At 43.9% G+C, this 26,672-nt stretch overlaps 1 protein-coding gene across 3 annotated transcripts in view; it reads left to right on the top strand.

Moving 5' to 3' along the window:
- Positions 1-26,672, top strand: part of MRPS5 (mitochondrial ribosomal protein S5) — a 107,283-nt gene that overhangs the window by 52,798 nt on the left and 27,813 nt on the right. For all 3 annotated transcript variants that reach the window (XM_043544227.1, XM_037896395.2, XM_037896396.2), the window contains 2 exons: positions 3,645-3,679; positions 25,031-25,121. In XM_043544227.1, coding sequence (XP_043400162.1) covers positions 3,645-3,679; positions 25,031-25,121 — 126 coding nt within the window. The remainder of the gene's footprint in view (positions 1-3,644; positions 3,680-25,030; positions 25,122-26,672) is intronic.

Raw genomic sequence — 26,672 nt, 5'->3', positions numbered from 1 at the left:
AAGCCTGTCTTGTCAAGAGGAAAGCTTCCTCTATTTCCCCGCTACTGCCATCCCCGGGCTCAGGCTTCTCTCTCCAGTCCCTTCTGCATCAGCCCCTCCTCTGTCAGAGGCATCTGACTCCTCAGGCTCAGAGGTGAGGACCTTTCTGTCCCATCCAGGACATAGCACGTTCCCCCCCATCAGAGTCATTGGCACCACGGTGCCATGTGGCAAAACCAACGTTGGGCCCCAGCTAAAGGTCAATGCCCTGGATAAGGAGGGATCCCAAGCCCATACCCATGGCCATTCTGGTCACTGTGGGGCATTCCCCCTCCAGCCAGCCAGGTCCTGCCCTCAATCCTCCTGGCACACTGGAGACAAGGGCACCAAAAGCACTCCTCCCCCCCACCCTCCGCCGAAACCAGAGACTGGTTCTGGGCACCAAGAGCACTATTCTCCGATACCTGCTACTGAGACCGGTACCGAGCAGCTGGTACTCATGCGGGCAGCCTCCCCACTGCAAGCTCCGGACCAGCAACCACGTCAGAGGCCTGCTGCCTCCTCCTTCATCGTCCACTGAGGCTATTGAGCCCTCAGGTTACTCACCACATCAGAGGACCACAGAGCCCCTCAAGAGCCTTTAAAAAGTGGCCTCTGTACTTGGCGTTCAGGCAGAAGAAGTATCCAAAAGGTCTCAGCAGTTGATGGACATCCTGATATCAATGACCCCGGCTAGGGTGGCTCTACCAGGTAATGAAACCATCCTGGAGTCAGTCATGGCTCTTTGGCAGGCACCCTCCTCCCTGTCCCCCACAGCAAAATGAGCCCAGAGGAGGTGCTTTGTCCCCTCTAAGGGCTATGAACATTTCTACTCTCACCACCCACTCCCCAGGCTCTCATGTGGTGGCAGCCATCAGGAGCAGGAAAGGCAGGGACATCAAGCTTCCACGCCAAAAAGCAAAGGCTCAAAGAGGCTGGATCTGTTTGGTTGCAAGCTTTATTCTTCAGGAAGCCTGCAACTCAGGATTGCAAACCAGCAGGCACCCCTGAGTCGCTATGACTTCACCTTCTGGGAAAATGTTAAAAAGTTCAAAGACAAGTTACCAGAGGAGCGTAGACAAGAGGTTTTGCAGTGATGAGTGAGGAGGGTAAACTGGTTGCCAGAACTGCCCTCCAAAACATTGCTGGATAATAGTTTGGATACGAGAGAGGTGTTCATGGTTGCAGTCAACTGGGTTTCCCCTAGAGGTCCAACACACCATCCAAGACCTCCCTTTTGAAGCCCCCCGTCTGTTTTCAGAGAAAATGAACGACAGGATTCATAGCCTCAGAGATTCCAGGGTGACCGACACTGAAATCCCTTGGGATCTATGCTCCAGTGACAGGGGGAGGGGGGGAAGCAATTTCTTCCACAGCAGCCATTCTGACACCAGAGTTTTGCTCCCCGATCCCAAAATCCACCAAAAAAAAAAAAAAGGGATTATAGGAGGTGTCCACTATTGCCCTCTTCAGCATCAATGGGCTCATACCATCCACCCGCCCCCTTCCAAACAGGCATTTTGAAGGGATACTCAAGGACAGTGTACCAGCCACCTTAGTTCCATCTGTTCCCTATCTTTTATTTACCAATCGCTTATCTCATTTCATAAGTGGTGGGGCCACATAACTTCAGATTGGTAGGTCTCAAACATGGTGGAATGGGGGCATGCCATCCAGTTGATTTCTGTCCCTCCCCATCCCTTTTCAGGGATCACCGTCACAAGATTGCCTTTCAACAGGGGTCCAGTCTCTTCTTCAGGTAGGGACCATAGAGGAAGTTCCATTTTCCCGCAGGGGAAAAGGCTTCTATTTCCACTACTTCCTGATCCCCAAAGCAAAAGGGGGTCTCAGGCCTAGTTTAGATCTGAGATCTGAACGAATTCCTGAAGAAAATAAAATTCTTTGAGTGCTGGTCCGTTTGTGGATTCCATACATGGGATATGCGTGCACCTAAATCCAGAGATTTTAACAAGCCATGTCCACTGGCCCAACACCTGTGCATGGGGTGCACGCACACCTACAGTGAAATGGACATATATCCAAAACGTCTACAAGAACAACAGTTATGGGAAGGTAGGTAACCAGTTTTACCCATCTCTACAATGGAGATAATTCTACTTCCTTCTTCCACTCTGTCTTGGCTATTTTGATTTATAAGATCTTTGTGACAGGGACCATCTCTTAGTTACACAGTGGATCCTGGTTTTGGTTGGAGTTTCAAGGCATTAGTGTAAAACAAATTATTGTTTCGGAGAGATATCTGTTATTAATTATAGAAGTTAAAGTTACAATAACTTACAAGTTTGCCATTTGATCTGGCATTTTCCACGCTTAGTCTCAGCCCGGATGTTTCTGGGGAAGGGGGGGAAGGAAAAGGTAAGAAGTTTGAACCAACTCTGTTTTACTGTTGAGTTGTTACAAGTATGGAGGGGTGGGGAAAATGTTTGTTCCATTTAAGTAAATTTCATGATTTTTTTTTTAAAACTTTCACAACTCTAAAATTTTAAATTTTCAAGATAATTTAGGACTAAAACTGTCTGTTTTTACAAAAAACTTAATGCTGACATTTGAAGTTAGTTATAACCATAGTTCCAATGCACCACCGACTTCAGTGCAGAAACTAATTCTGTACTGATGTCTTTGTGCAACTATAGAGTTTCCATGCTCTGCAGAAGGACGCTGCTCTCCTCAATGTAGAAATGTGTGCTGAGTGCCCCAAATAATTGGAATGAGATAAACAGTTAGTACATTTATAACACCTCTGTTCCATTTATACTGTAACTCAATGAAGTTTAGACTCGCCATGCATCCCCATCTTCTGCTCCATAAGATACCCCAGTATGTGCTTTGCTTCTGACATCATACTGCAGAACCTTGCTGACAAGGCAAGTTCCATGTTATTTTTAACAATAGTGAATGGCTCCAAAACTTTATATTTTATCATACCCAATGGGATATAAAATAAGATTATTAAGAAATTTACGGAATTATGCTGTATTATAAGCAAACGGGGCAAAACCTCCCAGGATTGATCTTGTCTTGATAGGCTTGTTTCAGTGAGGTTGCACAGCAAATTGGGTTATCAGCATGATGCGTGCTGGGGTTTCCCAAAGGGCAGAGACCAGTAATCCACAACCAACCTGAACTTTGTGTACCCTGAAATGGAAATCTAAAGGTGCACGTTACTCTATAAATGTGCTGAATACCTATCTTTCTTTGAATTTGAATTTAGCATACATTTCTAAATGAATTTGATCATTTAAAAATATCTTCACACAGCACTGTAAAGAAGACAAGCAATGGACTTTAGTGTACATAAATTGCAAGCAATGCTCACAGAGTCTACATTAGGGTGACCAGATGTCCCGATTTTATAGGGACAGTCCTGATTTTAGGGTCTTTTTCTTATATAGGCTCCTATTACCCCCCCAGCCCAGTCCCGATTTTTCACATTTCCTGTCTGGTCACCCTAGTCTACATGCTGCAGGGATTTTAATTTAGATTTGTATAAGAAGCTTTGTCCCTTTGTAATATTATATCACCTGTCATCACAGATCACCGTAGTGCTGTATTGATAATTAGGAGCAAATAAATGAAGTAGGTATTTGTTTCTTTTCTCCCAACAGAAACTTACGAAGACTTTGACTCCAGGGTAATTGAGGTAAGTGTTGCAAAAATCTTCAAGGACTTATATTTTTAAATATAAAATAATGATGTTTAAATCCTACACTTTAATTATTGGCCTCTAATAAATCAGCTTTATTGTGATGGCAGCTAGACGGACTAAGGGAAGTATGAAACAATGTTCTATTTCAGATGCACAATAAAATCTGCCATTCTTTTAACCGATGTTTGATCTTCTGTGCTATACAGATAGTACCTAATTCAGAGGCAGCTGTGTATGACATTGAAAAGACAAATGTTTGAAAATAAAGCTTGTGCATAGTTCTTCCTTAAGCTAAAGCAAGTTGGTTGAAGAGAGTACTTCTTCATGTCCCCTATTATCTCCTACTACAAAACAAAGTTCTATATAGCAAATACCAGCGGTTCTCAAAATGTGGCTCAGGACCCCAAAGTGGGTCACGACCCCATTTTAATGGGATCACCAGGGCCTGCATTAGACTTGCTGGGACTCAGGACTGAAACTGAAGCCCGATCTCCACCCCCACCTTGGGCAGCAGAGCTCGGGCTCCCTCCTCCCTCCCTCACCCCCCATCCCCCAGTTAAGTAGTAACTGTTGTCAGAAGGGGGTTACGATGTAGTGAAGTTTGAGAACGCCTGGCAAATACAATAGCTCCATTTGTGAAGAAACAGAAGCAAATAGGCAAGTCAATTACAAGAGGTGTGCATGGTCGGTCCCTCCCTCTTTTTAAAACCAGAAAAGCCCAGGAAGTTTTGTTGTTTGTTTTTTAATTTCCCAAATGCTTTACCTGATGTGCCTCAGAACTCCTAGGGAAAACGCTAACCTGGCATAAACTCAAGCATGTGAAATTTCAGGTTGATTAAGGTGGTGTTGATAACCACAATCCTAAGGCTGATAATGGAAGGTTAGCCTTAGAATCATAGAATATCAGGGTTGGAAGGGACCTCAGGAGGTCATCTAGTCCAACCCCCTGCTCAAAGCAGGACCAATCCCTAACTAACTCATCCCAGCCAGGGCTTTCTCAAACCTGACCTTAAAAACCTCAAAGGAAGGATATTCAACCACCTCCCTAGGTACCCATTCCACTGCTTCACCACCCTCCTAGTGAAAAAGTTTTTCCTAATATCCAACCTAAACCTCCCCCACTGCAACTTGAGACCATTACTCCTTGTTCTGTCATCTGCTACCATTGAGAACAGTCTAGATCCATCCTCTTTGGAACCCCCTTTCAGGTAGTTGAAAGCAGCTATCAAATCCCCCCTCATTCTTCTCTTCCACAGACTAAACAATCCCAGTTCCCTCAGCCTTTCCTAATAAGTCATGTGTTCCAGTCCCCTAATCATTTTTGTTGCCCTCTGCTTTCCAATTTTTCCACATCCGTCTTATAGTATGGGGCCCAAAACTGGACATAGTACTCCAGATGAGGCCTCACCAATGTCGAATAGAGGGGAACGATCACGTCCCTCGATCTGCTGGCAATGCCCCTACTTATACAGCCCAAAATGCCGTTAGCCTTCTTGGCAACAAGAACACGCTGTTGACTCATATCCAGCTTCTCGTCCACCGTAACCCCTAGGTCCTTTTCTGCAGAACTGCTGCCTAGCCATTCGGTCCCTAGTCTGTAGCAGTGTATGGGATTCTTCTGTCCTAAGTGCAGGACTCTGCACTTTTCCTTGTTGAACCTCATCAGATTTCTTGTGGCCCAATCCTCTAATTTATCTAGGTCCCTCTGTATCCTATCCCTACCCTCCAGTGTATCTACCACTCCTCCCAGTTTAGTGTCCTCTGCAAACTTGCTGAGGGTGCAGTCCATGACATCTTCCAGATCATTAACGAAGATAATGAACAAAACCGGCCCCAGGACCAACCCTTGGGGCACTTCGCTTGATACCGGCTGCCAACTAGACATGGAGCAATACCCTTTGAGCCTGATGATCTAGCCAGCTTTCTATCCACCTTATAGTCCATTCATCCAGCCCATACTTCTTTAACTTGCTGGCAAGAATACCATGGGAGACCGTGTCAAAAGCTTTGCTAAAGTCAAGGAATAACACGTGCACTGCTTTCCCCTCATCCACGGAGCCAATTATCTCGTCATAGAAGGCAATTAGATTAGTCAGGCATGACTTGCCCTTGGTGAATCCATGCTGACTGTTCCTGATCACTTTCCTCTCCTCTAAGTGCTTCAGAATTAATTCCTTGAGAACCGGCTCCAGGATTTTTCCAGGGACTGAGGTGAGGCTGACTGCCTTGTAGTTTCCCGGATCCTCCTCCTTTCCCTTTTTTAAAGATGGGCACTACATTAGCCTTTTTCCAGTCATCCGGGACTTCCCCCGATCGCCACGAGTTTTCAAAGATAATGGCCAATGGCTCTGCAATCACACCCGCCAACTCCTTTAACACTCTTGGATGCAGCGCATCCGGCCCCATGGACTTGTGCACGTCCAGCTTTTCTAAATAGTCCCGAACCACTTCTTTCTCCACAGAGGGCTGGTCACCTCCTCCCCATACTGTGCTGCCCAGTGCAGTAGTCTGGGAGCTGACCTTGTTTGTGAAGACAGGCAAAAAAAGCATTGAGTACATCCTCTGTCACTAGGTTGCCTCCCTCATTCAGTAAGGGGTCCACGCTTTCCTTGGCTTTCTTCTTGTTGCTAACATACCTGAAGAAACCCTTCTTGTTACTCTTAACATCTCTTGCTAGCTGCAACTCCAGGTGTGATTTGGCCTTCCTGATTTCACTCCTGCATGCTCGAGCAGTATTTTTATGCTCTTCCCTGGTCATTTGTCCAATCTTCCACTTCTTGTAAGCTTCTTTTTTGTGTTTAGCCTTCAACCTTAATAATAAAGGTGCTCTTGTGTCAGCATATATTCTCTAACTGGATAAGATTTAGTACCTTTTAAACTGTTGAGGAACAGATGTTAACGCTTAGCTATATTTACTTCCACTGGTCTTTTTATCTCCTCTTGATAAGCAGGCTACAACGCTGGCTGTAGTTCCCACTCTCTACTTCAGCCTTGACACTGTAGATTCCCTCAGACCTACCTCTCAGTCTTCAGTCATGGTGAAATATTTTGGAATTGTTCTGAATCTTCAGCTTCATGATTGGTTGCTTTTTTTCAACATCTTTGGAATTTTTTTTTAACAGCAGTTACATTAAAATGCATCCTGTATGTCGTAAGTACTTTCTGAAGTCAGTGAACCACCTTAACAAATGTTAGAAACGTTTCCCCAGTTGCCTTGGCAGTTTCTGGTAATGGTGAATGTTAGTGTGGCAGCTGAGTTCAGATTACTTTATAAAAATAAAGTGATCCAAAAGCATGTGTGAGCAAAAACTCTTGTATAATCCTTATTGAGTTCACACCACAGCATTTTAACACTTCTGTGGAAGATAGAAACAAGAACAGTGATACAGTGTAATGTTGGGGATCAGGGAACTACAGAAAGTGTTAAACGCTTATTGAGCCTTCTGCACTACATCATATTATATAGAGCAATGATTCTCGCCTCTGAAATGTGGTGTGGGGATGGAGAATGTTATAGCCAAGGAAAATTACATGTGCTATCTGCAATTACGACCTATATCCAAGAATTCAAGTTGAAGGGCCTTACAAGCTATTTTCAGAATGGTTCTCAAAAATAAGTTGCGTGAAATATGTACATTTGTTAGATTGTTTATTTTCTGCATTTTTTTGTGTGTGTATTTCTATGGAAAATATTGTTGGTTGTTGTAAGGCTTAATGAGTTAACATTTGCAAAATCCTTTGTGATCCTTGTGTGCAAAGTGAGGAGGTAGTGAGAAGTGATATTGGTTACTAAACCCATATTGCTATCGAAATGTTCCGTAACTGATGGCAAAACTTTAGGCTAAGGGTTATCCATCCAAGTTCCTCACCAGCCATGGTTTTAGGGAACTGGTAGGAGAAAATGATTTTAAAAGATTTAAAACTTAATTTCAATTTGAAAACAAAATATTACAAAAATGGAGACTTTGTGGTGGGGAGGTATAAAGTTTTTATTGCACAGGTCTGGAATGACCTCATTATTTATCAATGGTGAAGTTATTAATGAATTATGCAATTCATCCAAAAACTGTGGACGTTAATGCTTAGCACCACACAACACCATGCCATCACATATCATGTTTATGCCCCCCCATTTGTCTTATATTAGTCTCTCACTGTTCCATTTGAAATGCTTTAGTTGCTATGGAAACAATGACATTGCATAGGCAATATTTAGTGATATCCTTAGATACAGAACAAAGTCGATGTCTGTGACTCATTTGCCACCAGTTCACATGCAGGTATTGTGTCCTTCAGAATGGATATCAACTGTTCAAATGCCAAAAATGTTTTGCCTTCTGTTACCATGCTCCCCCTTTCTCCCCTGACTGCAGTGAGGCTGGGGCAGTGACAGCAGCCTCGCCACTCGGACCTCCATCAGAGCTCAGTAGTTCTTGGACAGCTATGCCCTTAGTGTCTCAGACCCCTTGAGAGGGCCTGAGCCACCTGCCTCTGAAATTGGTCCTCTTTAAGGTGTCTCAAGTTGGGCACCCAAAAACTCAGCTCACAAAATCACTAGTCGCTTGTGAAAATCACGGCCTATTTTTATTCCTTTAAAATAGTTCTGCTTCTCCTTCATGGATAAGTAAGGAGGGAAGGTCAATTATGTGCTGATTGTGGCAGCTTACTGTAGGCCAGTGAACCAGCCATTGGGGCCACATGAAATGGCAGGTTCTAGCAGCTTTTCAAAGCGGTGAACTATGCCAGTGATCCTTTTATGGGGCTGCACATTAGGACCTGACAGCTCTGAAGAGAATTTTTCAGAGGGAGTTTCCAGCAGGAAATTGGGGGAGGAAAAGGTACTGCAAAGGCATAAACCATCACAATGGCCTCTGAAATCTTGTATTTTAAAATGCTGCATAATTACAAAAGCATAATCTTTTTACTGCCACTTTAAAACAAACTTTCATATGTTATTTAAAAACAGGTAAAAGTGCTTATTAACAAAGTTGTTTCAATTCCAAGCTAACTTTGTTTATACATCAATTATCAACACTTCAGAAGAGAGATAAATAATGGAAATTAACAGACTCTGAAGTACAGTGGAGCTGACTGACCTGTAGCAGGATCTGTGCACATGCATAAATTTTTGATTTTTAATTGCAAATAAGTTCTCTTCACCTCCATTGGAATTCTATATGTGATTACAAATTTCACAGCATGTGTTTTTTCAGAAGAATTTAAGCTAATGACCTGATCCAAAATATATATATTGTGACAAAGTTCCTCCTCTGCCTTGGTGGGTCCTGCGCTTATTGGCAGATTTGCTCTCCTCAGAGATTCACGGCAGCCCTCAGTTTGGCCACTTTTGCTAGTGGCTCAAACCTGCCGTTCACTCAGCTAACCTCATCACTGGCTAGCATGGGGAAAAGGAAGGAGAACAATCCCCGCAGTCTATGCTGATCCACCTAGTGGGTCGGGGGACAGGCCAGGGACCTTCCCCTCTGGTGGGACCCGCAGTCCAGATCAACTCCTCTTATATCCAATAGGGGGATGGGGGAACCCGGGCCCACCCTCGACACCGGGTTCCAGCCCAGGGCCCTGTGGATCACAGCTGTTTACAGTATTTCATGTAACACCTGTGTGACAGCTACGACTCCCTGGGCTACTTCGCCATGGCCTCCTCCCAACACCTTCTGTATCCTCACCACAAGACCTTCCTCCTGTTGCCAGATAGCGTTTATACTCCTCAGTCCTCCAGCAGCACACCCTCTCACTCTCAGCTCCTTGCACGCCCCTCACTGACTGAAGTCCTTTTTAAATCAGGTGCCCTGATTAGCCTGCCTGTATTAATTGATTCTAGCAGTTTCTTAATTGGCTCCAGGTGTCCTAATTAGTCTGCCTGCCTTAATTGGTTCAAGTAAGTTCCTGATTGTTCTGGAACCTCCCCTGTTACCTTACCCAGGGAAAAGGGACCTGCGTAATCTGGGGCTAATATATCTGCCTTCTATCACTCTCCTATATTACTTGGTTTCCAGGTCCTGTGGATCCCCGTCTTAGGCTGAGGGGGGGATCCTTTAACAGTGGGCGAGCTTCCGCCCGTCTACTTCCTGGATTCCAATAGGATCACTCTTCTATAGCCATCTGGCCCGACCCTGTCACAATATATATATGAAGCTTTTAAAGACACCCCACCATTGGGCAGCTGCAGACTCTGGCACCATGGAACGCCCTATAGAAAGCCTTCTTTCTGTCCTGCAGCTGGGAGTGGGATACATACTTAGAGGAAAAAGAACGCATAGAGCAAATTCCTTGCCTGCCAGAAGGCCTGTACTCCAGTTCCCCAATGCGCCCAGCTCCTGGAGCACCTGCAGTAAGTATAGTTGAGATCCCCTATGGGAAGACAAATCAGATCAATGTAATTGACAAATTTACCTGGGAAGGAAGAGCAGAGTCCTTGGTACCATCAACTCTCCATAAAATAGTAATCTGCAGCTGCTGACAGGTTCCCTATAACTGAGTGCTTCCTTCCCCACGTGAATAGCTTTCCCCCGTTTGGGCCAGGGCTGGAGGGACACTCTAATTCCCATGACTGAGTGTGATTTCCATATATGGTGAAGGGGTCTCAGCAGAGTCTCTGCTGCTGCTGTTCAAAAGCAGGTGGCCTCAGGCAGCTGCAGAAAGCTGTGCAGAGTTAGCAGCCAGGGAGGTCCTGTGGTGCTGGATGGGCCCTGCGGAATGTGACTAGCATAGCTTTGGCATGTAAATAATATAATGATAAGTACCAAGAATGGATCTAGTATTTTATGATAGCATGTCATTCTGGAAAGCTAGCTACAGGCTGCAGCTAAGGGTTCTCTTGATGCATCTTCCAGCAATAGTACTGAACAACTGCGGTGGGATGGTGCTTGTCAGTGACTTCTGGCCAGTTAACTACATATGAATTTCTGCAGCTGAGATATTTTCTAACTATAGAGTTGTGCATCGGCCTCTTAGACATAGGCCCAATGAAAAGCTTGTGTCTCTCCCAGAGCTATCATAGTTTTCGATACGAGAACATTCCCACTCGATTAGTATCCAACAGTTTCGTTATTAAATTTAGTAGATTTCTAACTCCATTTCTAATCATGATCTGAGGTCTGGGGAATAAGCTTAGGACATTATACACGCCTTAATCCACAGCAGGTCTCTTTGAAGACTTTGGAGATTTGCACAAAGATCAAGTGTAGAATATGGCTCTTACACCTGGGTTCTAGTCCAGGCTGTGCCACTGGCTTGCTTTGGCAAGTCACGTACTTGCTCTGTGCCTCAGTTTTCCCATCTGTAAAGTGGAGATGATGATTCTGACCTTCTTTGTATAGCATTTTGAGATCTATAAGACCTGGGAAGTAGTAGTATTCTGATAATACAGTAACTAAACTTGCATCCAATGAAGCGAGCTCTAGCTCACGAAAGCTTATGCTCAGATAAATTGGTTAGTCTCTAAGGTGCCACAAGTTCTCCTTTTCTTTTTGCGAATACAGACTAACACAGCTGCTACTCTGAAACCTGGAGTTTACACCAATGCAGTGTTGTCATCAGACTCAGCAAACAGCCTGGAGCAACAAACTGTGTGAGGCACTCCGTTACCCCATTCATCTCCCTGGGATATTAATTGTAAAGCCTACTGTGGACATTTAACTATTTCGCTGCTGATCATATTAGCAATAGAATGAGGGAAGAGTGCAGGAGGGAAGCTTATAGGAAGGAAGTGGGAGTTGCTGCTTGGGGGAAAGTGTTGAGAGAAGAAGACAGACAGGGAGGAGGAAAGGAAGAGAAACAAAGGGCAGAAACACAATGATGGTCCTAAAAGCAAGCCTTGTTTACCGCTGAATGTGACAAGATACTTAAATAAGTGACGGGTTTCAGAGTAGCAGCTGTGTTAGTCTGTATTCGCAAAAAGAAAATGGGAAAGTGACTGGCTATCTGTATTATTGCCATCAACTACCCTGGCTATTAGACTGTTTTGTCTGTTCTCATGTGAGGTCTTCTGTGGGACCTGCATTTTCAGACATGCTTAGAATCCACAGCTCTCTTTGACTTCAGTTGGAGTTATAAATGTTCTGCACATCTGAAAAGCCAGCCCAAGTTGTCTCAAGTTGGACATCCAAAATCAGAGCCCACTTTTGAAAATGTGGGTGACTGTTCTGTAGTCACACAGGAAGTATGTGGCAGAGATGGGAATAGAACCTAAGAATCCCGACTTGATATTATCTCCTTGTGTACTTGTATTCCCTACTCTGTCCATCTGTCTCTCTTCTAGTTAGATTGTAAGCTCTTTTGGGGGCAGGGACTGTTTGTGCAGCACCTAGCATGGTGTGGTCCTGGGCCGTGACCAGAGCTCGTAGGCACTGTAGTAATAAGCCACTAGACCATGCTTCTTCCTTCTCTGATTCAAGGGAGGAAATTTAAAAATCGATAACTCCAGAGTTGGAAACATTTTAGAATTGATTTGCACCTGAAGTGAGCTTCAGTAGCTGTGTTCCCAACTCTAAACTGGGAGCTCTATCATAGATGCGTTGACAAACTCTTTACTACTGGGTGGTGAAATAACACACTAGAATCGTTCCATTCCTTTTCTTCACTAAGAAGAAAATAAGCCTATGTATGTATAAAAGTTCGCAAATGTTTAGTCTGCACAGATTGCCAGATAGCCTATATGACTTACATGAAATATCTTGATTGATTAAAGTGTTGTGATGTTTTGTCAGGTTACACAAAATAGTTTTTTGCTTTATTTAGATAGATGATGTGTGTCCAAAAAGAGTTGCTTCACTGAGTTTTAATTCACGTAGCCCTTGTGAAGTTTTTGCTGAACTGCTGTTTTCTGAAGATATTTCATCTTTGCTGTTGTGAGTAAACTAACTGAGGATTCATCATAGACTGTGGTATAATCAATAAATCATATGCCAGATGTCATCATTCTGCGCGTTAAGTCATATTTTATACCACTGGGTGCAGATTGTAGACTTGTTTTTCTGGGTTATAATTGCTAGACAGTTAAGTTCCATCTGTTTTCCCCCAAATGAAGGGGGATGAGCAGAAGTTCCCTTTGACTTAACACTTTTGTGCCTTCTATTCCGTTGTGAAGACAATTCTTGCTCCTACGTGGTTCCCTGAAATAGAGTCTTTGTTCCTGAGAATAAATGTGCATGACACGTTGGTCATAGCAGTTGATCAGTTTAGGATTTCCCCCGAGAGCATTAATGCTTTGAGAGAAAATAATATGAATGTGTGGTCTAAAAGGCTTTAGCTGGTAAATGAAGATCAGTCCCAACGCTAGCAGTACCTCACTTTCTGTGACTCTGTTCACCTGTATGTGATTGCACAACCCTCGTGTAAGAGGAGCTCAGGCTCTAGGGGTCCCCACAGTGGTGACATGCTGTCTCGCTCCTCCGCTTTGCTTGCACGTAGCCCCACTCTTTTTTATACTTTAGCAGAAAGTAATGAAACAGTGAACAACATGTCCTCACTCTGCTGAGCCCTAATTTCACTGCACGTAAACCGGGATCCCTTAGCCCTGGTCTACACTAGGAGTTTAGGTCGAATTTAGCAGCGTTAAATCGATGTAAACCTGCACCCGTCCACACGATGAAGCCATTTTTTTTTACTTAAAGGGCTCTTAAAATCGATTTCCTTAATCCACCTCTGACAAGTGGATTAGCGCTTACATCGGCCTTGCCGGGTTGAATTTGGGGTACTGTGGACGCAATTAGACGGTATTGGCCTCTGGGAGCTACCCCAGAGTGCTCTACTGTGACCACTCTGGACAGCACTCTCAACTTAGATGCACTGGCCAGGTAGACAGGAAAAGACCCGCGAACTTTTGAATTTCAATTTCCTGTTTGCATGGTCACCTGCAGCTTGCCGTGCTGGCCAGAGCTCATCAGCAGAGGTGACCATGCAGAGCTCATCAGCAGAGGTGACCATGATGGAGTCCCAGAATCGCAAAAGAGCTCCAACATGGACCGAACAGGAGGTACGGGATCTGATCGCTGTATGGGGAGAGGAATCCGTTCCACTTTTCGAAATGCCAAAACATTTGTCAAAATCTCCCAGGGCATGAAGGACAGAGGCCATAACAGGGACCCAAAGCAGTGCCACGTGAAACTTAAGGAGCTGAGGCAAGCCTACCAGAAAACCAGAGAGGTGAACGGCCGCTCCGGGTCCGAGCCCCAAACATGCCGCTTCTATGATGAGCTGCATGCCATTTTAGGGGGTTCAGCCACCACGACCCCAGCCATGTTGTTTGACTCCTTCAATGGAGATGGAGGCAACACAGAAGCAGGTTTTGGGGACGAGGAAGATGATGATGATGATGAAGTTGTAGATAGCTCACAGCAAGCAAGCGGAGAAACCGGTTTTCCCAACAGCCAGGAACTGTTTCTCACCCTGGACCTGGAGCCAGTACTCCCCGAACCCACCCAAGGCTGCCTCCCGGACCCGCCAGGCGGAGGAGGGACCTCTGGTGAGTGTACCTTTTAAAATACTGTACATGGTTTAAAAGCAAGCATGTTTAATGATTAATTTGCCCTGGCATTTGCAGCTCTCCTGGATGTACTCCCAAAGCCTTTGCAAAAGGTTTCTGGGGAGGGCAGCCTTATTCCGTCCACCATGGTAGGACACTTTACCACACCAGGCCAGTAGCACGTACTCGGGAATCATTGTAGAACAAAGCATTGCAGTGTATGTTTGCTGGCGTTCAAACAACATCCGTTCTTTATCTCTCTGTGTTATCCTCAGGAGAGTGAGATATCATTCATGGTCACCTGGTTGAAATAGGGTGCTTTTTTTAAGGGGACATGCAGAGGTGCCCGTTCCTGCTGGACTGTTTGCCTGTGGCTGAACAGAAATGTTCCCCGCTGTTAGCCACTGGGAGGGTGGAGGGTCTAGCCACGTGGTGGGGGGAGGCAAAATGCGACCTTGGAATGAAAGCACATGTGCTGTGTATGTAATGTTAACAGCAAGGTTTACCGTGAAAGAGTGTAGCCATTGTTCTAGAAAATGTGTCTTTTTAAATACCACTGCCTCTTTTTTTTTTCTCCACCAGCTGCATGTGTTTCAATGATCACAGGATTTTCTCCTTCCCAGAGGCTAGTGAAGATTAGAAGGCAAAAAAAACGCACTCGTGATTAAATGTTCTCTGAGCTCATGGTGTCCTCCCATGCTGACATTGCACAGACGACTGCATGGAGGCAGACAGTGTCAGAGTGCAGGAAAGCACAATATGACCGGGAGGAGAGGTGGCGGGCTGAAGAGAGTAAGTGGCGGGCTGAAGAGAGGGCTGAAGCTCAAATGTGGCGGCAGCGTGATGAGAGGAGGCAGGATTCAATGCTGAGGCTGCTGGAGGATCAAACCAATATGCTCCAGCGTATGGTTGAGCTGCAGGAAAGGCAGCAGGAGCACAGACCGCAGCTACAGCCCCTGTGTAACCGACTGCCCTGCTCCCCAAGTTCCATAGCCTCCTCACCCAGACGCCCAAGAACGCGGTGTGGGGGCCTCCGGCCATCCAGCCACTCCATCCCAGAGGTTTGCCCAAGCAACAGAAGGCTGGCATTCAATAAGTTTTAAACTTTTAAAGTGCTGTGTGGCCTTGTCCTTCCCTCCTCCACCACCCCTCCTGGTGCTTCTCTCCTCCACTACCCCTCCTGGGCTACCTTGGTAGTTATCCCCCTATTTGTGTGATGAATGAATAAAGAATGCATGAATGTGAAGCAACAATGACTTTATTGCCTCTGCAAGCGGTGATCAAAGGGAGGAGCAGAGGGTGGTTAGCTTACAGGGAAGTAGAGTGAACCAAGGGGCGGTGGGTTTCATCGTGGAGAAACAAACAGAACTTTCACACCGTAGCCTGGCCAGTCATGAAACTGGTTTTCAAAGCTTCTCTGATGCGCACCGCGCCCTCCTGTGCGCTTCCAACCGCCCTGGTGTCTGGCTGTGCGAAACCAGCAGCCAGGTGATTTGCCTCAACCTCCCACCCCGCCATAAACGTCTCCCCCTTACTCTCACAGATATTATGGAGCGCACAGCAAGCAGTAATAACAGTGGGAATATTGGTTTTGCTGAGGTCTAACCGAGTCAGTAAACTGCGCCAGCGCGCTTTTAAATGTTCAAATGCACATTCTACCACCATTCTGCAATTGCTCAGCTTGTAGTTGAACAGCTCCTGACTACTGTCCAGGCTGCCTGTGTACGGCTTCATGAGCCATGGCATTAAGGGGTAGGCTGGGTCCCCAAGGATAACTATAGGCATTTCAACATCCCCAGTGGTTATTTTCTGGTCTGGGAATAAAGTCCCTTCGTGCAGCTTTTGAAACAGACCAGAGTTCCTGAAGATGTGAGCGTCATGTACCTTTCCCGGCCATCCCACGTTGATGTTGGTGAAACATCCCTTGTGATCCACCAGAGCTTCCAGCACCATTGAAAAGTACCCCTTGCGGTTTATGTACTCGCCGGCTTGGTGCTCCGGTGCCAAGATAGGGATATGGGTTCCATCTATGGCCCCACCACAGTTAGGGAATCCCATTGCAGCAAAGCCATCCACTATGACCTGCACATTTCCCAGAGTCACTACCCTTGATATCAGCAGACCTTTGATTGCGTTGGCTACTTGGATCACAGCAGCCCCCACAGTAGATTTGCCCACTCCAAATTGATTCCCGACTGACCGGTAGCTGTCTGGCGTTGCAAGCTTCCACAGGTCTATCGCCACTCGCTTCTCAACTGTGAGGGCTGCACTCATCTTGGTAATCTTGCGCCTCAGGGCAGGGGAAAGCAAGTCACAAAGTTCCATGAAAGTGCCCTTACGCATGCGAAAGTTTCGCAACCACTGGGAATCGTCCCAGACCCGCAACACTACGCGGTCCCACCAGTCTGTGCTTGTTTCCCAAGCCCAGAATCGCTGTTCCACCACATGAACCTGGCCCATTAGCACCATGATGCCCACATCGCCAGGGCCCCTGCTTTGAGAGAAGTCTGTGTCCATGTCCTCATCACTCATGTTACCGCGCTGACGTCGCCTACTCTCGCCCGGTTTCGCTTTGCCAGGTTCCGGTGCTGCATATACTGCTGGATAATGCGTGTGGTGTTTAATGTGCTCCTAATTGCCAAAGTGATCTGAGTGGGCTCCATGCTTGCTGTGGTATGGCGTCTGCACAGAAAAAAAGGGCGCGGAACGATTGTCTGCCGTTGCCCTGACGGAGGGAGGGGCAACTGACGACATGGCTTACAGGGTTGGCTTACAGGGAATTAAAATCAACAAAGGGGGTGGCTTTGCGAGAAACTGAATGGCCCCCTCAAGGATAGAACTCAAAACTGGGTTTGATAGGCCGTTGATTTCACAGAGGGAAGGAGGAGAAAATGAATACAAAACAAATCTGGTCTATTTCTTGTTTTGAGCCACTTCATCTATCTTTTACATCTTGCTGGCAGCAGACTGTGCAGTACGACCGCTAGCCGTCATCATCTCCTGGGTGCTCGGCAGAAGACGGTGCAGTATGACGACTAGCCATCATCTTCTGCTGGCTGGAGGTTAAAAGACAGTGCACTGCCGGTAGGACTGAATCGCCACGAGACGAAACTTAAAAGGGAAATAACCTGGCTGAGTCACTCCCATGTTTGCCCAGGCGCCCGATTAAAAGAGCACCCAGGACTATGTTGATGACGGCTACCAGTCATACTGCACTGTCTGCTGCCAAAAGGCAATAAACTGCTGCTGTGTAGCAATTCAGTACCACGTCTGCCAGCACCCAGGAGACATACGGTGACGGTTAGCTGAGCGGGCTCCATGCTTGCCGTGGTATGGTGTCTGCACAGGTAACTCAAGAAAAAAGTCGCAAAACAATTGTCTGCCCTTGCTTTCACGGAGGGAGGGAGGGAACGGTGCCTGACGATATGTATCCAGAACAACCTGCGACAATGTTTTAGCCCCATCAGGCACTGGGATTTCTACCCAGAATTCAGATGGGCGGTGGAGACTGCGGGAACTGTGGGATAGCCATCCACAGTGCAACGCTCCGGAAGTCGACAGTTGCCTCGGTACTGTGGACACACTTCGCCGACTACATGTACTTAGAGCACTTGTGTGGGGACACACACAATCAACTGTATAAAACCGCTTTCTACAAAACCGACTTCTGTAAATTCGACCTAATTTCGTAGTGTTGACATACCCTTAGACAGGTCAAAACCCCACTAAGAGGAGCCACCTTGACAGGCTGAATTGAGGTTTTAAAAAAAACCAAAACAATACCTAGTAGGAAATGTCCTTTCTGTACTCAGAGTTGGGCATTACCCAAGCAGCCAAAACGAAGAGGGCACAAGGAAACATCCTCCCCTTTGTGCTCGCACAGCTGAACCCTTTACTGACTTCTCTGTGCTCTCTGCACAGTTCTGTATGGAGTGGAAGCACCTGCTACCAAGTCAGGAACACTTTTCCCAGCATTGCCAGGGGAGGGGGAGAGGCATCATCTCACTTTCCTCGCTGGTCCGCCACCACCCAGGTTGAGCTCCTCTGTAGCAACGAAATAGACCACGCCTTCTCATATGGCTCTTCAGGTCATGACTATCCTGGGGATCAGCAAAGCACAAAATTCTTAAAAACCATGAGATACATTTTTCTTACAAGTGTGGGTGGCAGTTTGTGGATTTCAAAGTTTATTTTCTAACAAGTGTGTCAAAATAGAATTTATTTTAATTTAGTCACACCTCTGTTGCAGTAGTTAAACTAAAATATTCTAACAGCACCCGAGAGTTCTTTGCTTTTGTTTAGCTTCATGGCGTACCGTTGCAAGTGGCTTTTGCTCTTACAGTTCCATGCCCCAGATGATTGCCAGTTTGGACGCGACAGAGAAGGTGTTAGGTAATGTTGGGGCCTACCGTGTATGTTAGATGGGTTTTTTTTTTTTACACTCAAGGTATAACTATTAGATTAAATTATAAAACTAGCCGTGGCACCACACAGTACTATTGCAGTTCGTCTGTTTACGTCTGCTTCATTTGAACAGGAAAAAATGTTTTTAGGAGCAGCAGGAGGCTGTGTGGTTTTAATAGAGTATTATGAATTTTAGCTGATAATGGTAAGAATGGTGGGTCATTTAAAAGAACTGTCCGCAGCAGCAAAGATTGTTGGTCTCCAAGGCCAGCTATAAACCGAAGTAGATAATTGAGTCCCATCATTTATATGGTAAGGAGCCTGGGTTTTGAAGTAAACAAGTCTTGTTAGTATTCATACTTTAAATAGATGGCATATCTAGTGCTTCATTTGTATGCATTTCCCATTTTTGTCATTCAGTATTATTCTGTGCTGCTGCTGTCAGGGTGAAAGGACAGGGTGAAAGCTAACCCGGAAGGCTGTTTAATGTTATCCTGCTTTTGTCAGCAGTTCTCTGGAAGTTAAATATACTGCTTTGAGAGAACCTTTTTATGACCAAAGATGCAGCCTTACCAATATTTTGTGAACAACAAAATGTTACCCTACTGTGAACACTGGCTGTTTAGCTACTGAAAGAGAGTAGTGCTATTTGGAGGTAGTGCCATTTAGAAAAAGAAAAAGCTGGCTTAACTTTTCCCTAAATGTGAATTAAGATACAAACGTGCTGAGGTTTCCAGTAAGCCAGCTCAGAGATCATCACAAAGAAATACTAGCGTACTCTGAGTATTAACACATAGGACTGGGTGTTGTTGCAAGATGTGATTTCTAGTCCTGGCCCTCCTGTGTGATTTTGAGCTAATGACTTAAACTCCCTCCCTGTACCTCACTTTCCCCATCTGCCAATAATACTTCCAGTTTCACAGAGATGTTGTCAGGCTCACTTCGTTGTTTACTGAATGCTTTGAGATCCTAGACTGGAAGGTTCAAAAAAAGCCCAAAATGACAGTGGTGCTTATTACTTAAATTTTGAGCTAATGAGGATTAATAGCTACAGTTATGCTTGAGAGAGAGTACATGTGCTATTATTAACGCCTGTAAATGCAAGAGTTCTTTTCTTTTGTCATCTATAATAAAATTAACTCGTTTTCTTTCCTCACAACATGGGGCCTTCAGTGAACCGTGTGGCCACTTAGTAAATGCAGTGCCTAACAGCGTTCTGCAGTCCTGCAGTGTTGTAGTTTAGCTCGGTCAGAATTAGAAAACGAGACCTACTATGCATGAAATAAATCAGGGTGGCCTGAAAGCTTGTAAGGTGAGGTCAGAGTTCTTTTGACTCTTGCACACAGGCAAGGGGAAGCTTTCGAAGGAACCAGAGTGTAGTAATAAACAAATGCCCTCTATCAAGGGCAGACCGGTGGTTTTGCTTGGCACTGAAGCTGCCTCTGCCATTTGTAGAAACACTCTGCCTTTTGGTCATTTGCTCTTGTTTTCAGATTTTTCGATGCTTCTCTTCGATCATTGTCAGTTCGTTTGAGGAATTTTGTATAGGTCTGGCCATCTTTTAGCTGGGTCCTAGGTCAATAATGCAACCCCTCCAAAATATTGAATTCTTTCTACACATGTAATAATCCTTTTCAGTGAGATACAAATCTGAAGATTTCAGCAAAGCACAGTGATGTTTCTTTTCTAACCATTGGCTTGTGTTTCAGAGGGTTAGTTACAGGGAGGTATGCATTTGAATAGGCAGTTTGGTACACAGAATATACCTAATATTATACAGGAAAATAAAGTATACAGGAAGCAACACAAGGATATTAACAATAACACACTCAAAGCAAGAAGCCAACCCTGTATATGGTAGAAAGCAAACATGCAAATGTTGCAGTCTGTATATGGAGTTTGGTATGACATAAGTTAGGGCTTGTCTACATTAGTTTGCACTAGAATGGGTGTAATTTCTAGTGCATGCTAGCGTGTTGCACACAAACTGGCCAGTGTGGACCTTGTTGGCACACACTAAAAGTGCCTAATTTCCCACCCTTTCGCTTTCAACAGTTCAGTTCCACTGGTGGAAGCAACAGTGACCAGACACCCAGTATTTTAACCAGCACATCCCCTGCTCAGAGCAGGGTCAAGACTACTCTATGGCTAAAATGCCGGCAGCCCCTGGCAGCATGTCAGCCCCAGCAGAGCTGCACTCGTGGTGGTACAGCTGTGGGAATTTGAAGAAAACTGCTACATGAGACTCTTACGCGTAATTCCTGTAGTTTTTTGGACCACCTTGAAATACAAAGCTGAGGAGTCTGTGGATGCAACATGAAAATACAATGTCAGCATGCTTTAGTCCAGTATTTCTCAACCTTTTTGATACTAGGGACTGGCTTGCTGCCTTCCTAAACTGTGTCAGGGAGACCTCCGGGACTGGTCCACAGACTGCTCGTTGAGAAACGCTGCTCTAATCTGCATAACATTGTTAACAAAACCTGGATGCTGCATTGTTCTAATCATTCATGTCTGCATCTTCTAATTAGAAATACATTTTTGATATGCTATAAAAGATTGTTACTATGATGTAAGTTAGCGTTTAAAGATCATTGTTTCAATTAACCTTGAGCCACCTAGCAATAATTAGCATGTGTTTATTTAAAAACCTAAAACATGCATTTTAATCTATCTGGTAGACTAGGTGGGGTTTTTAACCAATTTTATTACTGCTTCTCCCACAACAGGATTTTTTTCTGTCAAAAATGAAACTTCTTATTAACTATTTCATTATTAATGCATAGAATCACAGATTTTAACTTTTTTTGTAAGTCACTGAAAGTTAAGGTTTTCCAGACAATGCTTTTACAAATGGCACAATGAAAGAAAAATATTGCAGAAGTGAAATGTGGCATGAAATTGCAGTGTCTGCGATGTTTGACATTTTTGACTGAAAAATTATAAGTTACACATGAAATTTCTTGAGTAATAATTCACTTCAAATGAGATGTTGGCTCAAACGTGCTTTTCAAATATCATAGTTTTGGGATTGGCTTTAGAATAAATGGAAAGTTGTCTTTTCTCTGGATAATGTTGACAATGTCCGTCAGAGACAGTGAAAAGCATTTCCTATGGGGTTTTTTTAAGCCACCTTTGAGAAAAGCACCCAAAATGTTATCAATAAGAGAACAAGAGGTCTCAGCCATAAACTAAGGTTTTTCAGATAGTTTGGGGGTTAGAATTTGGTCTCTCTGTAAAGTAGATGCCAATTGCAATTTGTATTTTTATAAACAAATCTTCCTACTTTCATCATTCAGCCTCCCAGCCTATAAATCATTGGCTTGGGATGTTTGATATATTGTGAGTGGAACATTAAACTGTGAAGTAATTTGCAGTTTGGTAGCCTGGAATGTGGTTCTGACTCATAGATCCTCCTATGAAAATAAACCATACCAATTTCTGAAATTCCTTCTATGGGTATGCCTTCAGTGCCGCATTAACCCGACGATCCACACTTGGGTTATCCCAGCTCAGGTGTGAGCCGGCCACACTCGAGTTACTGGGTCCACCCTGGTGCTGCACTTACTCATGTGTGTCTCTAGGACTTATGTGGGCACATTACATAGTTAGTGCTGCAGCGAGCTGAGACACTCTTGATTCTTTCCCAGCAAACTGTGGGAGAATTTGTCTGTCCTGGGCACGCAGGGGGAATTGTAGGAAGGCATTGGAGGACTGTCAGCATTCGAGTACCGTAGCCTGCATCCTCACTGCAAAGTGCATGAGTTACCAGCCCTGAGCGAAAGCAGCACTTGGGCTTTAGCCTATAGTACCAGTCAGGCCAGCTAGCCTGAGTTGACAACACCACCACACTTGGGTCAGAAGTTTATTCTGTTGATGGGGCTAGAGGCAAGACCCAAATGAGAGCATGAGTTACTTCTGCAGCTTCTCTTTAGGCTATAGCATCCCGATTTGTACTGCCGTTATTCCTCCTTTGAAACTGTTGCTATTCCTTCCTTTTTATAAATAAATATTTTATGTGGTTTGGTTTGGTTTTTCAAAGAGGTGCTCTGTTTTTTTTCATTTCTCCAGAGAAAGCTGAATTTAAATTTGTTAGCACTGAATAATGAATGAAGTGAGGCGAATCAATTCAAGATACATACACTGTGACTAAGGTTGAACATATATCAGTGTACAGATTTTAAAGGTTAGCATTAAAACTGGGTTGAATCAAGGTCTAATAATTGGGTAACTGACTTGATTTCAATTGCTTTTTTTGAGCTGTGTTGTTTATAAAAGTGACAAGTTGTTAATTCTGTATTAATTAATTCCGTTGTCTTAGACTATGCAGCTGAAAGCACATCATTATAACTGCTAAGTAGGAAGGGGAATACTGCGGACTGTGTTCCAGAAAAGGGATGAGTTTTTTGATTTAATAAGGCAAAGGGAGAAAGATAAAATCTAAGGACACTGATGTTCTAACAGTCATGGCTGTCTGTTCAAATTATCAAGCTTGAAAGGCCTTTACAGGGTTTGAAGAGAGATGGGTGAACTCTGATGCTGACGGGTGACTGAACACATTTTCCTTCAGAGCTGCTCAGAAACAGCTGACAAGTACAGTTTTCGAAATTCTTCTTCTTAAGGAGCCCGTTCCATGTGTTGTGATTGCCACCTCCTGGATAAGGGAGAAAAACAAGGTCTTCATAGATCCTTGTAATCCCAGAATTCCATCTTTTTGAGACTATGCATATCCACCTTTGTATGTGCACGCATGTGTTAAGAATGTGGTGTAAGCATACACACAATTGAATGCAGAGCAAACATGTATATTTTAGATACAGCTTGAAGAGCAGCTTTCATAGTCAGAATCATAGCGTTTAAGGCCGGAAGGGACCACCAGATCTGGTATGACCTCCTGTAGATCACGAGTCACCAACACTATCCAGCACCCGCTCACTAAACCCAACAACCAAAATTAGACAGAAGTATATTATTGCCCACAGGAGAGTAGGCTATTATGTGACACAGAGAGAGAGTAGGAGGGGCTGAGGTGCACCTTTCATTCTACTTCAGCTCGTTTTCTGTTGTTCCATATTGCTACAGGGTTTCTTTCCTATGTCAAACTGCGTGCATGGTGTCTGTCTTTCTGTCGAGGGTCTTTGCTGATCAGGCCATTCCTGCTAAATATAAGTCAAAGGGAAAATGACTAACTTGTAACAAGCTGTTAGTAAAGCTTAGGGTATGTAAAGATGATGCATCTCTAGAATGTGTGCATTTTGAATTTAACATAAGTACTGTAATGAAAAGCAGGGACAGAATGAGGCCAACACGGAGTGCTTTTTGAAAATCCTCACCCAAATGTTGCTGCCACAAGGCTGACTCCTTGAGACACTGGTACAATTACTAAAAGGGTTGGTGCTTTGTGGACTATGCTTATATTAACTGTAATTCAGCTGTCAGTGCGATACTGTAAAGGAATCTCATTGGTGTTTCCAGAAGGTGTACCCTCATACAGGGTATCTCTTTTCCTCCTCCCCTTTTTCAACAGGACAAGGAAAGCCTATCCTGGGAAATGAACTGCAAAAAAAAAACTCTCCGTGCAATATGGTAATAGTGAGGTACTAAATCAGGAAATACCAGTAGGTGATTTAAAAAAAAAAAAAAAAAAAATCTCAAGTAGCAAAGGATGAGAGAAGGGAAATATTACCCCATTTTACAGGTGGGAACTTGGGCACAGACATTAAGTAATTTCAAGAGGGAGTCTGGCAGAGCCAGAAAGTGAATGCAGCTCTCCTGGGTTCCATTGCAGTACTTAGCCACAAGGCTGTCTTTCCCCTGCAGATTTTTGTGTCCAGCTGTTCCAAAATAAGTGGTATTTTCACTGTACATGGAAGTATGTGTGGAGTTTGTATTAGTATCTTTACCCCTGGAAATCAGATTAGCTGCCACTGCCTCCCTCAGTAAGTAATTTGGGATTCTAGTCTTCAAATGGTATAAAGTAATAACCTGCCTTGAGCAGTTTATATGAGAGAGCTTCTAACATGTGTCAGTTTGAGGTGGGAAGCAAGATGTTAATGTCTCTTTACATTTTCATTAATTTTTTTTCTTTGCTGTGATATTTCTTAAGCAGGGTGCTTGAAATTAAGTGTGAAGCTGATCGTAATACAGGATGTTCATTTATTATGTAACTAAACAGTACAGAGGAGATCACAGAAAATGTTCCTTTTGCTTTAGTGAAGCCACACTGTAATGCTTATTTTATGTTGTTGTGCACTAGTTAATACAGTAACAGAATTTTTAGCAGATTTAAATCTTCAAAGTCAGTTCCCATTCCATATAGTATTCATTCACGAAAATGTAGTATGTGTCTGAGGTCTTCTCTTACAAATCTAGCTTTTTAGTAAAGTGACTTTTTTTTTTTTTTTTTAAGAAGACAAAGTGCCTCATAGCAAACTGCTTTGGTTTTTTTCCATCAGGTGAAAAATGTATTTAATATGACAGCAAAGGAAGGAAGAAGAAGATCAGTTAGTGCCCTAGTGGTTGCTGGAAATGGAAATGGGGCTGCAGGTAAATGTAATTATAATGTACTTGAAAGGTGCCAAGTGAATGATGCTTGGGGTAGGGCTGTGGGAAGTATGTTGTTCAAAGGAATGTTGTTAATCTGATTGTTTTTAAATAACAAATTCATTTGGGGGATGGGGGAATATTAACATACATATCAATATACCAAGAGAAAGAACAGTAGAATCAAGGTTTACAATGGGAATGTACGATCAGTGATGATTATGAAAAAAATGCCTATCAAGGACACTTCTCTTCCATTTTCTTTTACACAAAACAAAGTAATATAATAATAAGATTGGAGTACAATCATCAGTTATAACAACCACTCTTATTTAATTCCTGAGTGACAAAGGCAATATCACTGGCAGATCAAAATGGAGTATGTGATTTCCTTTTCATGCTGTTCCTTTTTGCTTTGGGACATCACATTATTTATGATTAAAAGAACCTCCGAAGCTTTATGATGCTGAGTGGTTTGGTGTGGTCATTAGAACAATTAAAGCCATTAAGAAAGGGAAACCAAACTGATCTCAATTTCCATGTTTTGAAAATAGGTTTTACCTTCTCTAGTACATGCCACACTTGCTGTAACCATTTTATGACAGGGTGGTAGGACTGATTTCTATACCCTTACGTGTTTTTTCCCAGTTAGGTGACTGGATAGAAGGTTATTTCTTTTTGTTTTTCTCACTCTGTACCTCAATATAATCTATCCGAAGTATTATTTTTTCCAGCTGAAATTTAATGCCTGATTTACTTTATTATAGGATAAGTCTGTAACATGTTCTAAGCTACCTTCTTGCTCACAGCAAACTTTGTTACTTTATAGAAATTTACTCTTTAAAAAAAAAATCCAGTTTCTGATGGAGTTCCCTTTAAATAGTACATCCAGGAATGTTATTGAAAAATAAAATACTTTGATGAAACCCTGGCCCTATTGTAGTCAATGGCAAGACTTCCGTTGACATCAGCAGCTCAGGGTTTTACCATTTTTGTTTTTCTTCTCCCCTGCAGATACTTATATCGGTTTCTTCAACATGGAAGAAAATTACTGTGTATTAGGGCCTCAACGAAACTAACTGTAGATAAAGTGCTGTCAGTTGCACAAAGCAAACTGAAAAAAATAGAAACCTCAGATTGTGAGGGGTCTAATAACTATTGGCTGTGGGCAGGTACATTTGCAGACAAGTTTTTACAAGCTTCTCAATACAAGAAGGAAAGACTAGAGACTGGCTAGAGGGGCGTGGTTGGCTTAATTTTCCTCAGAGTGGGTCTCAGCTTTCAAATGTTTGGGAAATGCTGCATTAAAGTCACAGTGAAGATTCCTTCTTCAAAGGAGGCATTAGCAATCTAGGTCAGACAAGGCCCCAATCACACATACGTTGTCTTTGCAAACAAAAGGGGAAGAGATCTAGCAGATTAAGTCTCCCTGTGTGGCCGTATGGAGACCAGAGAATTTTGGGAAAATATCCCACCAGTTCAGCTGAACCAGTGTTAGCACTGATGGGAGCCCTAATGTAGACAAGGCTCCAGTGGTTTTTGATGCCTTCAACA

Source organism: Chelonia mydas, chromosome 3, assembly GCF_015237465.2.
Source record: "Chelonia mydas isolate rCheMyd1 chromosome 3, rCheMyd1.pri.v2, whole genome shotgun sequence".
Classification (NCBI taxonomy): Eukaryota; Metazoa; Chordata; order Testudines; family Cheloniidae; genus Chelonia; species Chelonia mydas.
This window is presented reverse-complemented; position numbering and strand designations above follow the sequence as displayed.